This window comes from Prorops nasuta, unplaced genomic scaffold, assembly GCF_024137725.1.
Source record: "Prorops nasuta isolate Cenicafe-Biocafe unplaced genomic scaffold, Cenicafe_Pnas_1.2 PNAS00009, whole genome shotgun sequence".
Lineage (NCBI taxonomy): Eukaryota > Metazoa > Arthropoda > Insecta > Hymenoptera > Bethylidae > Prorops > Prorops nasuta.
The window spans coordinates 5,160,522-5,173,446 of NW_027116806.1; the positions used below are offsets into that span (position 1 = coordinate 5,160,522).

General features: G+C 32.1%; 3 protein-coding genes across 6 annotated transcripts; 2 read left to right on the forward strand and 1 right to left on the reverse strand.

The window, feature by feature from the left end:
- Positions 1–323: 323 nt before the first annotated feature.
- On the forward strand, positions 324–2,864 carry LOC136776258 (ubiquitin-conjugating enzyme E2 L5-like). Its single transcript, XM_066731654.1, has 4 exons — positions 324–436; positions 771–866; positions 1,037–1,223; positions 1,295–2,864. The coding sequence occupies exons 1-4, from the start codon at positions 410–412 to the stop codon at positions 1,477–1,479; spliced, it is 495 nt and encodes a 164-aa protein (XP_066587751.1). The 5' UTR covers positions 324–409; the 3' UTR covers positions 1,480–2,864.
- Cul3 (cullin 3) lies at positions 2,771–9,427 on the reverse strand. Of its 3 annotated transcripts, none has more exons than XM_066731652.1 (13): positions 8,633–9,427; positions 7,333–7,716; positions 7,040–7,243; positions 6,784–6,963; positions 6,184–6,558; positions 5,942–6,112; positions 5,766–5,873; positions 5,292–5,681; positions 5,039–5,208; positions 4,820–4,958; positions 4,617–4,744; positions 4,469–4,526; positions 2,771–2,937 (listed from the first exon to the last, which is right to left on the reverse strand). In XM_066731652.1, exons 1-12 carry the CDS (start codon positions 8,690–8,692, stop codon positions 4,502–4,504), a joined length of 2,334 nt encoding a protein of 777 aa, XP_066587749.1. In that variant the 5' UTR covers positions 8,693–9,427; the 3' UTR covers positions 2,771–2,937; positions 4,469–4,501. The 3 variants fall into 3 exon arrangements, with proteins under 3 accessions (XP_066587749.1, XP_066587750.1, XP_066587748.1); XM_066731653.1 differs by lacking the exon at positions 2,771–2,937 and adding an exon at positions 3,475–3,739; XM_066731651.1 differs by lacking the exon at positions 2,771–2,937 and adding an exon at positions 3,475–4,347 and having other exon boundaries at positions 8,633–9,425.
- Positions 9,428–9,953: 526 nt separating this feature from the next.
- On the forward strand, positions 9,954–12,920 carry Idh (isocitrate dehydrogenase [NADP] cytoplasmic). 2 transcript variants are annotated; one of them, XM_066731392.1, is made up of 3 exons: positions 9,954–10,107; positions 10,702–10,909; positions 11,415–12,920. In XM_066731392.1, exons 2-3 carry the CDS (start codon positions 10,721–10,723, stop codon positions 12,624–12,626), a joined length of 1,401 nt encoding a protein of 466 aa, XP_066587489.1. In that variant the 5' UTR covers positions 9,954–10,107; positions 10,702–10,720; the 3' UTR covers positions 12,627–12,920. The 2 variants fall into 2 exon arrangements, with proteins under 2 accessions (XP_066587489.1, XP_066587490.1); XM_066731393.1 differs by having other exon boundaries at positions 9,991–10,107; positions 10,505–10,909.
- The last annotated feature ends 5 nt before the right edge of the window (positions 12,921–12,925 follow it).

Below are 12,925 nucleotides of genomic sequence, written 5' to 3' on the forward strand. Positions count from 1 at the left end.
AAATAAATATCAACGTCACTTCATCTCCTATTAAAACTTTTATCTAATTCTAAATATATTGGATTACTTTCCGAAAATGTTGTGGATTGAGATCTAGTTAATTTTATCTTAGAGATTATAATTGATTGGATCCCTGCATCTACATATGTAGATCAAACTGAAATCCGATTGCCGATCGTAAACACTGGGTGCGTTCCGAGTCACGCATATGCGCGCAGTAAGCACTTAAATTCTATGTATAATAAATGTGACATAAACTGTACATTCTATGCACTTCATACGTAATTTGGAATGCACCCACTCTGTGTGCGAATCAGTGTGAACTGTGAACTACCTTTAATCTAGCAAGTTTTCTCTCGGCGAGCGCAAATAGCGCAATCAGTCAGATCAGCAAAGTGCAGCCTTCAAAATGGCACTTATGAGAAGATTACAAAAGGTAAATTTAAGTTTCTGTCATTGATAAAAGAAAAAAACAAAATATTATTGAATAAACATTTGATTAATAGTTAATTGTAACCTAAATTTCCTATTTCTTGAGTGAGCCATTTAATATCGAAACTAAGCCACTTTGTAAAAATTTCTTTCCATGATGAAAAGTTTTAATTGCCTGACAAATTTTCATTCTTCTAGAAACCCTTATTGATTTAATCCATCTTTATTAAATTGCCTCAAATACCTCCCGTTATTATTTGATAATCATAAAATTGGAGTAATCAGTGGGGGACTAATTATGTTTGGAATTTTCATTGATATAATTTCATGTTTTCCAGGAATTATTCGACTTGAAAGCTTCATCAACAAAATATTTCACAAATATCCAAGTGGATGAATCTGATATACTAACTTGGCAAGGACTCATATTACCGGTATGCTTTACCGTTTATGTTTAACCTAACCTAACCTATCGTTTATAGAGATTCAGAAGTTGCATTATTATAATTATATCGTGATGTAGTCAAATACATTTACAGTTCTGTTATTATATCTAATTCCATTATATTACACTTCTTTACTTTATTCAAATTGTTTGTTTTAGGACAATCCTCCATATAATAAAGGTGCTTTTCGCATTGAAATTAATTTTCCTGCTGAATATCCTTTCAAGCCACCAAGGATAAATTTTAAAACCAAAATATATCACCCTAATGTAGATGAAAAAGGACAAGTATGCCTCCCCATTTTAAATGCAGAAAATTGGAAGCCTACTACCAAAACTGATCAAGGTAATTTTTTCGTTCAAGTTGATCTTTTTGTAAAGAATATTTGATATCAATTTTTAATCTTATTCTTTTAGTTATTCAGTCACTAATAGCATTAGTTAATGACCCTGAACCAGAGCATCCATTAAGGCCAGATCTAGCTGAAGAATTTGTAACAGATAAGAAAAAGTTTTTGAAAAATGCTGAGGAATTCACAAAAAAACATGCTGAGAAACGGCGAGAGTCTTCCTCAGAAGCAAGACTATTGCCTACAAGCTAATTTTTGCAAAACTTATTCTTGATCTGATCTATTAGAATCAGAGAATCTTGTGTACAGTATAGACAGGTTGATAAAAAAATATATACACAATTTTAATATTTATAGGATGGAAATCATACTACTAAGAGTACAGTTTTTAACAAATAACAGCAGTATATTACATTGAATCAAAAAAATACATTTCTTTTAAGTTCATAGAGTCTTGATTATGCCTTGGAAGTAATCAGCCAAACTGCAAAGGTGTAAGTAAAAATGAGTTTTAAATGCAATGTGAAATATATGTATTGATGTATTTAAAGAAAATATACAATATACTTGAGTTACACCTTATACAGGGTCCGCTAGGTGAAACAACCTAAATCCTGCACATAAAACTCTGCTTAACTTCGTAACTACAAAAGATATCAATACTGTATATAAGACCTTTGGAAATATATTACAATTTGCACTTAGAAAGGCGTTATAAAAAAAATGATATTTTTTTTAGTTACAAAGTTAAATAAAATCTTATGTCAGTATTCTGAGTTGTTTTATCGGACAGACTATATATAAAAATCAAAGTAGTGCTTTAAAATGTATAATTAAAAAGAACAAATACCTTAAATGTGAATCTAAATGATGACATTTCGCATGTTTTAAGAGACCTTAAGAGATAATGATTTTTCTATTTTACAACATTAAAAACCAGTTATTAGCATTATAATTAAAGACTTTGTATTAAAGAAAGAAGGATATGATGAAAGAAAATAAATCATAAATGTGAAGAAAGGAAAAATAACTTTAGATCAGTGCTTTGCGTTTTCTAAGAAACCCTAAACAAGGCTACTCAAGTAATTCTATGTAATAAGCCCTGGATTGATTTTTATCCACCAATATTTTAATTACCAAAGAAGTAATACTTCAGCATTATGAAATTTAGCCGTTATAAATATATTGCTGAAGATCTTTGTATATTTTTGTTTGTACTTGCATTTATTCCTAAAAAAAAAACATGATAAACTTAATTTAATAAAAGTGTAACAAGATTTGAACTTCTTTAAAGCTTACCTTGACTTCAATTCCTAGAAAATAGAATAGCTTCAGGATATATGAGTATTGTAAAAAAAACAGCAGAACTTTTCCAAAATGTTTATTTTATTTACTTTTGCGTAAGAAACGGTAAAACGTTCGTTTAAATATTAAAACTCTATATTAATAAATAAAGATATAAATGAGAATAAAATTAATGATTCTTCATTAATATTTTTGCTCTATAATATGTGAGTCGATTCTACGCGCACACATATGTATGTATTTCTGTATGTGTGTGTGTGTGTGTGTGTATGAGTTGGATTGCAATTTTTTACTTTTAAGTTCTTCATCTTTATTAAAGCTTTATGCGCACATTTTTGTTTTCGTTTAATCCCATTTAACAAATTCCACATCTCTTATACTTTTGAGGATCCATATTTTGGCATACTACAATAAACATTTTGCACTTTATTGGATTCTAGGAACACATTTTAAACTCGGGACAAGATGGTTAATGTTTTCTCAAAGAAAAAAGGCTGAATTTGTTATTAACAAAATTAAAGATTTCGCTTTCTTTTTAAGAGAAGTAATAAACACCTTGCCCTGCATATACGTGAAACAGTTCACGTCAAAGAAATCCACTTTTAGAATTACACAGTTAAAATTATATTGATCAAAAAATAAAGATAACACTAAAATTACTATTGCTTAGCATAAAGATTCAAACATGATTTTTATCTTAAGATGAATGAGAAATTCTGGATAAAATGTAGAAATAACATAAGGATTGAGAGAAGGAAAAAGAATATTTAAAAATTACACAGTACGCTTTATATTAAAAAGAACGATATGAATAAAAAAAGCACCGTTTACACACTCAGATGCCATTGTTTCACTCTTAAAAAATATTTTTGTTCCATTAAATACCGTTATCCATATGAATTACGCACAATATGATGGTTATAGTTAATAATTTCTAATTCATTCAGCATTATTTCTATTATTTAATTTTCTTTTTTTTTTACATATTTACAAATAATATCTAGATCGCACTGAGTTTTCAGGAAGTAAAAATGAATCATAAAATTAAAATAAAAAGAGCCGAGTAAAGTTTTCGCATGATTAGTTTTTAAAGAGCAGAACTCAAGAACAAGAACTGTACGATCATCGAATGATAATAATAAGGATGTTGAACAATAGATTGTACTCTTATGTAAATTAATAATAATGTACACTACTGCCGCTGAAACTAAAAAAAAAAAAATTCTAAAACGTGGGCTTTGACGTGGATTGCTTTCTTCCAAAATCAATTGTTTGAAAAGCTTAGTGGAAAAGAGGAAAAAATTTATAAGGATCAAAAGATCACTATAAAATCCATTTATTTTTGTTACATATCTAAAATTAACTTTTATCGATTAGTCCATTCCACTTAACCAGTCAAAACTTCATTTTTTGGAGCTACCACCTATCTTAAATTAAAAATTTTCTGCATCAGCGCAATAATGGAAAACAGGTTAACTATGGTATTTTATATACATTTGCTAAATAAGGTATTTGACCAAATTTATTTTAAATAAATCGAAAAATTCCTTTGAAAACTAAAAAGAAATGAATCTTAAAAATTAAAATTTTTTAAGATTTAGGGAAAAAAGCTTACAATTCTCTTGTAAAATTATTGTGGATGCAGAATTCTCAGCATAATGTTATTAAAGATGATGGCAGATGAAGAACGTACGCGCAGCTCAAGACACTCAAAACGGAGCCTATAAACACGATGATTTTATATCGCTTGCGCTTCGGTTTTCGTAAGCCTTCAATTACGTTTGCGTCCACTACACCGTTTCATGCGTCATCATCCTAAACGGTGCATTTCAGAGAGGTGGTAACGTGGAACAAATAATAGTACTTAATCGATCGACTTATATTCATTTAACGAGATATACGATTATTATTTTATATTTTAAAATAATTTACTTACACATTTGTACAGATCCAATATTAGAACGCAATATTAAGCGACATATGTGTACACCTTCCTATATGATACGAATAAATTAAATCAATAAAATTACAAATTGATACAACATATACATTGATGAGAAATAATAATAAATAATAATATTTACCTATCTTCCGGCGTGCGTGCTAAATATTCCCGTTCAATCAAGCCTTCAATACGTTTCTTAATAATTACCGGCGAAGGTAAGAAGCGCCCTTTCAGCTGCTCCGTAACTTCTGTCACGAGTATATTATGCTAGAATAAATTCTCATAAATCAGTGAACACAATACTATAACGCTTAATGATTAATTATAAGAATCTTTGCTTACAGGCATTATTTTGCGGGCTTTCATAATACGAACAATTGCTGCTTCTATCTCGTGTTTTCGATCCTCGTCAACTTTATTCCTCGTTTCCCTTCTCTCTGGCTCAGATTCCCCCTTAGCGGCTACAGTCTGAATCTTGACTCTACATACAGAATGGGTCAAAGAATGCATGAAAAAAATAATTTCTCATAACATTTATTTGCGAGCTGCGATATAATTTACCTGTGTAATTTACTGGTAAAACTGTCATTGATACAAAAACAGTGGGTTGGTTGAATTTCCTTTGTACGAGGATTTTTTAATAATATTCTCTGTGTAGCTTTCCCCATTGCGAGAGACTGCAAAGCCCTAACCAAGTCCCTCACGGGGATGTCTGTTTCCCCTTGAATTTCCTAAAAATGGCAAATTTGTAATTTGGTCTGATAGCTTTCTCTTGCATCAAGTTGATTGCTGTTTAATTGTACTTTTAACAAACCTCATATGTCAGTCTATCTCTCTTGTTGAAGAGCATCAGAACGCACATTTGATAAGTCGATACTTGAATGATGTGCTTTCTGGGAATTGAACAATTGCTGCTTCGAGTGTTAGGCATGCTCATGGAGCTGGAGGAGGACCCCTCTAAGCTTCCACAACTGCTCTCGTCCTTTTTTGGTCCATTGAAAACGGCATTCAAATCCGCAGATCCTAGTTGGGGCTGAAGGGTCAGTTGTCGACCACTATGTTTCGCAAGGTAAAAACGTCGAAAAGCTTCAAAGGCATGGCGTGGTGCAGCTGGCATACTACATTTTGGAGTAGCACACTGAGTTGGCCAGAAGCCAGTTGTTAATACTCGTACACTAATATCGACTCCATGTAAATTTGTTGTCTAAATAAAAAAAGAAATATTTTTAAGGCTTCGCATTAATTATTCCTTGTTTTCTAAATTAACTTGCTTAAATAAATACTATACCCCTGATGTCAGCACATGATCTTTAAATTCATCCATTATTGTATTACTGACAGTTATATCTTTGAACATCCCTTCCAATTTAGATGTGAATTGACAGCCACATTCCGTCTGCAAATATTTTTATATATTGTAAGAAAATATGAATAAAAAATATAATAATTACTTCTTATGAGTACCTTTAATTTGGATATCATATTTTTCTCACTGTCGTCGGAAACAGATTTATTTAAAAGAAGCCTCTTTGCTAAATGCTGCTTGTAATATCTTTCAAAAACATCCTTTTCCTGCAGAAACCGGAACAACACCATTGTTTTATCCAAAATTCCTTCAATCTCTTGCTCTGTCATCTATAATGAATGGAATAGAGTAGGTACAATGCATGGATTCACTAAAACTTTTACCTTTTTAAAATACCTACCCCTTTAACGCCCTTTTTCAATTTATCATCAATGAAAAGCGAAAGATATTCTGGGCTTTTAGTGTTAATATTAAGGAAATACTCAAAGTCTGAGGCTATCATTTGCTTGAAAATTTTATCATTATTAAAAGAGTAATGAAGAAAATGATCAAAGCGATCTTTTAGATCCAGCAAGTTTTGGACGAATATGACAGCGTTTGTCGATGCGTCATTATCCTCCTGGACCATTGCCCGTCCTTGCTCTTTCAAAAACTGAGATACGCAATCGCAAACCGTACGTAAACCGTCCGTCACTCTTGCAAATAATTTGTACATACAACCAAGGTCTTCTGTTTTGTGATTCTTCAACATATACACAACACCACTATTCTCCATCTGTAAAGAAATTGCATTAAACAATTTTTTAAGCATATAAACCAGGGCTCGGAATTATTTGCACATTTCAGGTATTTACTATAGTCACTAATAGGTATTTCCTATTAGTGATTATAGTAAACAACTGAAATATGCAAAAATTTCCAAGCCCTGTTATAAACAAAAAAATTGAATTACTAAAAAATAACTTAATTTAAATAATGGTATTTGTAAAAATATAATTACCTCAACAACTGTCTTCATATGAATCTTTATCAACTCTTCTTCTACTACTTCTACTATTCGAGATTCAGTGGACTCATCTAAATAGTGCTTTGCTCTTTCAGATTCTTCACAAATTCTTGCTTCTACCTTTTTTATATATACTGATGCACTGTTCTCTGCTAGAAACTTTTGAGATTCCATCTGACATCAAAAGTAAGACTAATTATATTTCTAAAAATCTTTAAAATGGTTTTTACGTTAGCCTAAATGTATTTACCCTATAAAACTCAGCACTTTGTTGTAAAAAAGGCCTTTCAAAATCTTCTTCATATACTTGACGGCTATTAATACCTAGTAGCATTAACATTTGGCAGGCATTTTTTATCGCGATACGATCAACTACTTCTCCCTTCCTTTCTCTTGCTACCATACTTAGCAATGTTTCTCTTAAGTGATCTCTAATACATCCATATCTAACAACCTATAAAAGTACTTATTTTGTTAGTAATGGAATATTATTTTTTATATAACATTATTAGTAATATATTTTTATTAAGCTAAAATTTTTACCTGATCTCTAAATATGATGAGTCCCAAATTATACACATTGTCTACTTCATTTTGTTGTACATACACTCTGTCCATATACATTAAAATATCTCTGATCATGACCATAGATGTTTGATGATCATTCCATGCTTGGTTTAATGTTTGAAGGAAATTATTATTTAAAGATCTGAGAACATCCTCCCTCACTTTGTTTTCAAGATGATTTGTTACAACTTCCTTTAATCCTGTATACAGTCGCTCTCCATATTTGTGGAGCACCATAGTATAAGCATTGCGATAGAGCTCTTCAAAACTGAGAGCCGAGTTATTTTTCTTCTGAATTTCTTGAATTGCACTTTTTAATAAAGCCCAAATACTCTCTACATATTTCTCATCCATACATGTCTAAAGTATAAATAAAAATAGTATTAATATAAAGTTCTGTTATAATCTTAAAAAAAAACATTTAAAAATAGAATGATTATTACAAGAATGTCTCTGATAATTAATGAATCAGAACAGTTTATTTTTGAAAATTTGAAAGTAGGAGCTGTTCTATCTGAAGTATTTTGATTTTGCATTTTTAATAGTTTTTTTATAAATTGTTTATTTAGTACTGTAATTTTTCTATTTCACACACCAGACAATAGTTTCACAAAAATTTTTACTACATACTAAAAAACCTCTAAACTTTTTTTTGTAGCCATGTAATTCATAGCCATTTTAATGTTTATGTAATGTAAATTATTAAATTAAAACATTTTGATAATTATTGCAATGCATTATTGCAAATAAACTGCAAAAATAATTTCTATGATTTTAATTGTCAAGTCCAAAAGGTTAAGAAAAAAAATCAACAGTTAATTACATGATACACAAACAAAAGAAAGTTACTCTCAAGAAAGATAAATCAAGTGATAATGTATTTAAATCAGGTGATTTAAAAATTGGAGTAACTGGCATAATGCAGTAAATATAGTGGATATGGTTGATGTTACAGAGAGCTGAAGATTCATTGTACATACCCTGGATATAGCAAAGAAGAATAAATGCCGCAGAAGTTTTGCAATTATTTATTCAACCATGGTATTACGAATGAAAAATGTATTTTAATGTCAAAATGCTTTTTGCATTAAATAATACTTAAAAAAAACTAAAGATGATAATTGATAAATGGTAAAGGGTACTGCATTTAAAATAATTAGCTTGATATTAAATGTTAACGTCATTATATTTCTTTGCACAGAACAAGAGTGTAAAAGAAGTATAAATGTTGAAAGATGAAAAAGTAATTGATAAAATTACAAGAAAGAGATCTTACCGGGAAGGCACGAATGCGCATCTTGCCCTCCTTTTTAGGCAGCGAGCTGCTCTTCATCATGCCGATTTTCCAGAGACAATGAAAATTTTATTCCTTAATGTAGCTTCCTGCTCAAATTGGCAAAGTTGTCCTGTGTACACATTGGCACCACTATCGGGTCGTACGAAACACGAATGAAAACAGCAGATGATCAAGCTGATCAGGCTCCCTCAGAATTTTGTTCTGGCTTGCACGGAGCGGATCAAGAAGCGAGATGGCAAAAAGCAGAAATTAGTAGAAATTCAACGAGTGTACATCTCTCCCGTTTGGACTGAACAACGAGGTTCGAGAGAACTAATATCGTCCCTTGCCTTATGCTAAAGGGATATTTAAGGGTCGAAGGGCAGGGGGAAGAGAATGCGAGAAATGGTAACAAAGTCGATATGAAAAAGAAAGTTCGGGTTTTTTTTTCGTTGGCCCAACGGCAACCAAGGCGTCCACCAATCCACGTAACCTCCAACTTTACAAGTCCTCAACCTTTCCTATCAAGCCACATAATTCCTACTCAATAGATTTTCTCGGATACATCACGAATTTAGACTCGCTCGCAAAACTCTGTTTTCACCGCACCATCGATCACGGAATATCATATACGATTTTCCCACGATGCATGAATTACGAACACGAATATTGCACTCTCTCTCTCTCTCTCTCCGTGTCTCTCTGTTGCTCTCTCCCCTATTTGTCTATCTCTCACTCACTCATTCTTCCTTTTGCATCCACCGCCACCTTTCTGGACCTTCCTGCAATTATTTGGTACTATTTCGTCTCTCCTCTCTCTCTCTCTCTATTTCTTTCTCTCTGTCATTCTCTTCTGGTTAAAGCGTGTTGGCTGTGTTGTTAAAATATAAATTTTCTTTTATGCCATAACCGGAATTCCTAAAATTATCTTGATTATCAAATAATCGCACCTATACGTACATATACTATCGAATTTTTATCTGTAACTCACTAAAATAATGATACATTTCTTTTTTACCTCATACAGAGATGGTCAATTTTTATTATTTATGGTAATTATTATTCTTCATTGTACGATTCCTACATTCCCTACAAAAATGGTATAAACATTTCTCATGGCATAAAATTAAAATTTAAATTTGTGTGACTATAGGGAATTCTGGTTTTGTTAAATCTGTTACGGGATGGTAAAATCGTTAACCGCCAATTAAAATGCGAAACGCTGAATATACAGTATTTTGATTCGCTATTGAATGTCCAGTAGTCATGCTCCAATCGCAATAGTTTTTACTTTTTATGGCCGTTGATATTTTATCTCATGGACAATTTCATCGCTCGTTATTCTCTTATTGTTTATTCGAATCCACTGTAACGAGCAACAATATTACAACAATGTTCTTCTAACCACGATTGCCAGAGATAGTACATTGTTGAAATTTATATTTTTCTATTTTTTTTACTGTAATTACAAATATGTAAGTAAATGAGTCGAATTATAATATTAACCCTAATATATATCATTTACATTAAATAAAACTTCAGTAAATATAACAAAAAGTAAAGGTTTTATTTTATGCCCGTATCATTTTTCGTTTGAACAAACTAATTAACAATTCTTTCTTTTATCAGTCATAAATGTAACAATAGAAGAATTTTTAATTGCAAATTGACGCCAGAAATTCGCATATTTGATTCGGAAAGAGACTCATTTCCATAAAATCTCTTTTGGTCAATAATAATGAGCAACTAGCTGTGCAAATTCCAAAGTCCGTTACAAAATTTTTTCACTGATAAGAGAGGTTGCACCATGAGATTGTTTTCCTACTACCCGTCATATCACAGATTTGCAGATCTCGTCTCTTTGGTTTCCAGTGTTTCCACATCCTTTACGTGAGACCAAATATACTAGTTATATCTGATTTGTAGAGTAATACAGAGTAAACGGGAGGGAATGTCGAAACACGAGAAAAACTTATTTGGCACCGAAAGCGAAATACAAAATGATAGAACAACAAAAATCAGGAAAGATAAATAAGATAATATAAAAAAGAATTAAAATTTGAAACTAGCGACATCACACCGGCTGCCATGTTTTTGCCCCACCGCCTCATACGGGTTAATGTGCAATTTATAAGGAGTGCACCGGTCTTCCAACTGGGCAGTAACGGCGTCGTATCAACCTCTGCCTTATCCTTAAAATTGATTCGTCAGACCGAGGTTCTTCATTCTTTGACAAGATCGTTTAGCGTATCAACCACAGTTATGGCAAAAATTAAGGTATACCTACAGTCTTCTCCATTTTATCTTGTCCTATTTTGACATACGACCATTCAATGACCTTGAAATATTGACATTTTTCTTTATTTGTTACTATTTGCGTGTATACACTTTCAATTTTTGTATATCTATTTGTACTTATTCTTTCACTTGAATATATATCTATAATTTACAGTATCAAGGTTACAGTAATTCTAGATTAGAAACTTGACTTAATTTTTTTCAATGAAAAGTGCACAGATATTACAAAAAATTATGTAACTTTGACTTGAGTTTCTTTTAAAAGAATTAGATTGAATAAATGGAGAATTGTTGCTGTAATATATTACTTGATAATGGCTTTGTTGACTTCCTCTCGAAGCTTGATGACACAGCAGATTGAAAATGGCTAATACCCTTAAATGAAAAGAATTATCTTCTTAAAACTTATTTAAGCTATACGTTAGTTATTGCTGCTAAAGTTTTTCTAAGCTGCTTTAAAATAGCTTTCTACTTTACATTTCAGGCTGGTCCAGTAGTTGACATCCTTGGGGATGAGATGACCCGGATTATTTGGGATTCTATCAAGGAAAAGCTCATTCTGCCTTATTTGGATATAGAATTGCATACCTACGATTTAGGAATAGAAAATCGTGATACTACCAATGATAATGTAACTGTTGAATGTGCAGAGGCTATAAAAAAATACAATGTTGGTATTAAATGTGCAACTATCACACCGGATGAGAAAAGGGTTGAAGAGTTCAAATTGAAGCAAATGTGGAAAAGCCCTAATGGAACTATTAGGAATATATTGGGAGGTACAGTTTTCCGTGAGGCAATCATCTGTAAGAATATACCTCGCTTAGTGACAGGATGGAAGGAACCAATTATTATTGGAAGGCATGCTCATGCTGATCAGTATAAGGCAACAGATTTTGTAGTTCCTGGCCCAGGAAAATTAGAGATCACATGGAAAGGTGAAGATGGACAGAAGATAGAGCACACTGTGTTTAACTTCAAAGGCCCTGGTATAGCCCAAGCACAGTACAACACTGATGAAAGTATTCGTGCCTTTGCTCACAGCTCGCTTCAATATGCCCTCTCGAGAAACTATCCTCTCTATTTGTCTACAAAGAATACTATCTTGAAGAAATATGATGGAAGATTCAAGGATATTTTCCAGGAGATTTATGATAAAGAGTACAAAGCTAAATTCGAAGCAAAAAAAATCTGGTACGAACACCGTCTAATTGATGATATGGTGGCTTATGCTATGAAATCCGATGGAGGATTTGTTTGGTCATGCAAGAATTATGACGGAGATGTGCAATCCGATTCCGTGGCCCAAGGTTACGGGTCTTTGGGATTGATGACTTCCGTCCTTCTGTGTCCGGATGGACGCACTGTTGAAGCAGAAGCGGCCCATGGTACCGTTACTCGTCATTATCGACAGTATCAGAAAGGTCAAGAAACTTCCACCAACCCAATCGCCTCCATTTTCGCGTGGACGCGTGGTCTTCTCCACCGCGCCAAGCTCGATAATAATAAAGACCTTGAAAAATTCGCCAATACCTTGGAGAAAGTCTGCGTAGATACCATCGAATCTGGATTCATGACCAAAGATCTCGCCATTTGTATTAAGGGAATGCAAAACGTCACCAGATCGGATTATCTGGAAACATTCGAATTTATGAATAAATTGGCTGATAACTTGAATAAAGCTCTCAAAGGTTGACTAATCGTTGAATCCATCTTTCCTTTGAGGTCCAAATATTAGACTGTAATTGTGAAGTAAAAAAGACACTGGTTGTGGGTGAAGAGCTTTTTATATAAATAATTTACATGTAGAATATATCCACGTATATACCGTATCCACACCATCGTATACATCGATGTAATTAATATTGATGTTTAAAGATCGTTATTTGATTTTTTTATTATTTGTAATTCTTAATTATATTTTTATAATAAATTTTATTTGTTATTTTTTTCAACAAAATTTTAATAAAATAATACTTTTCGAAGAAAACTGAA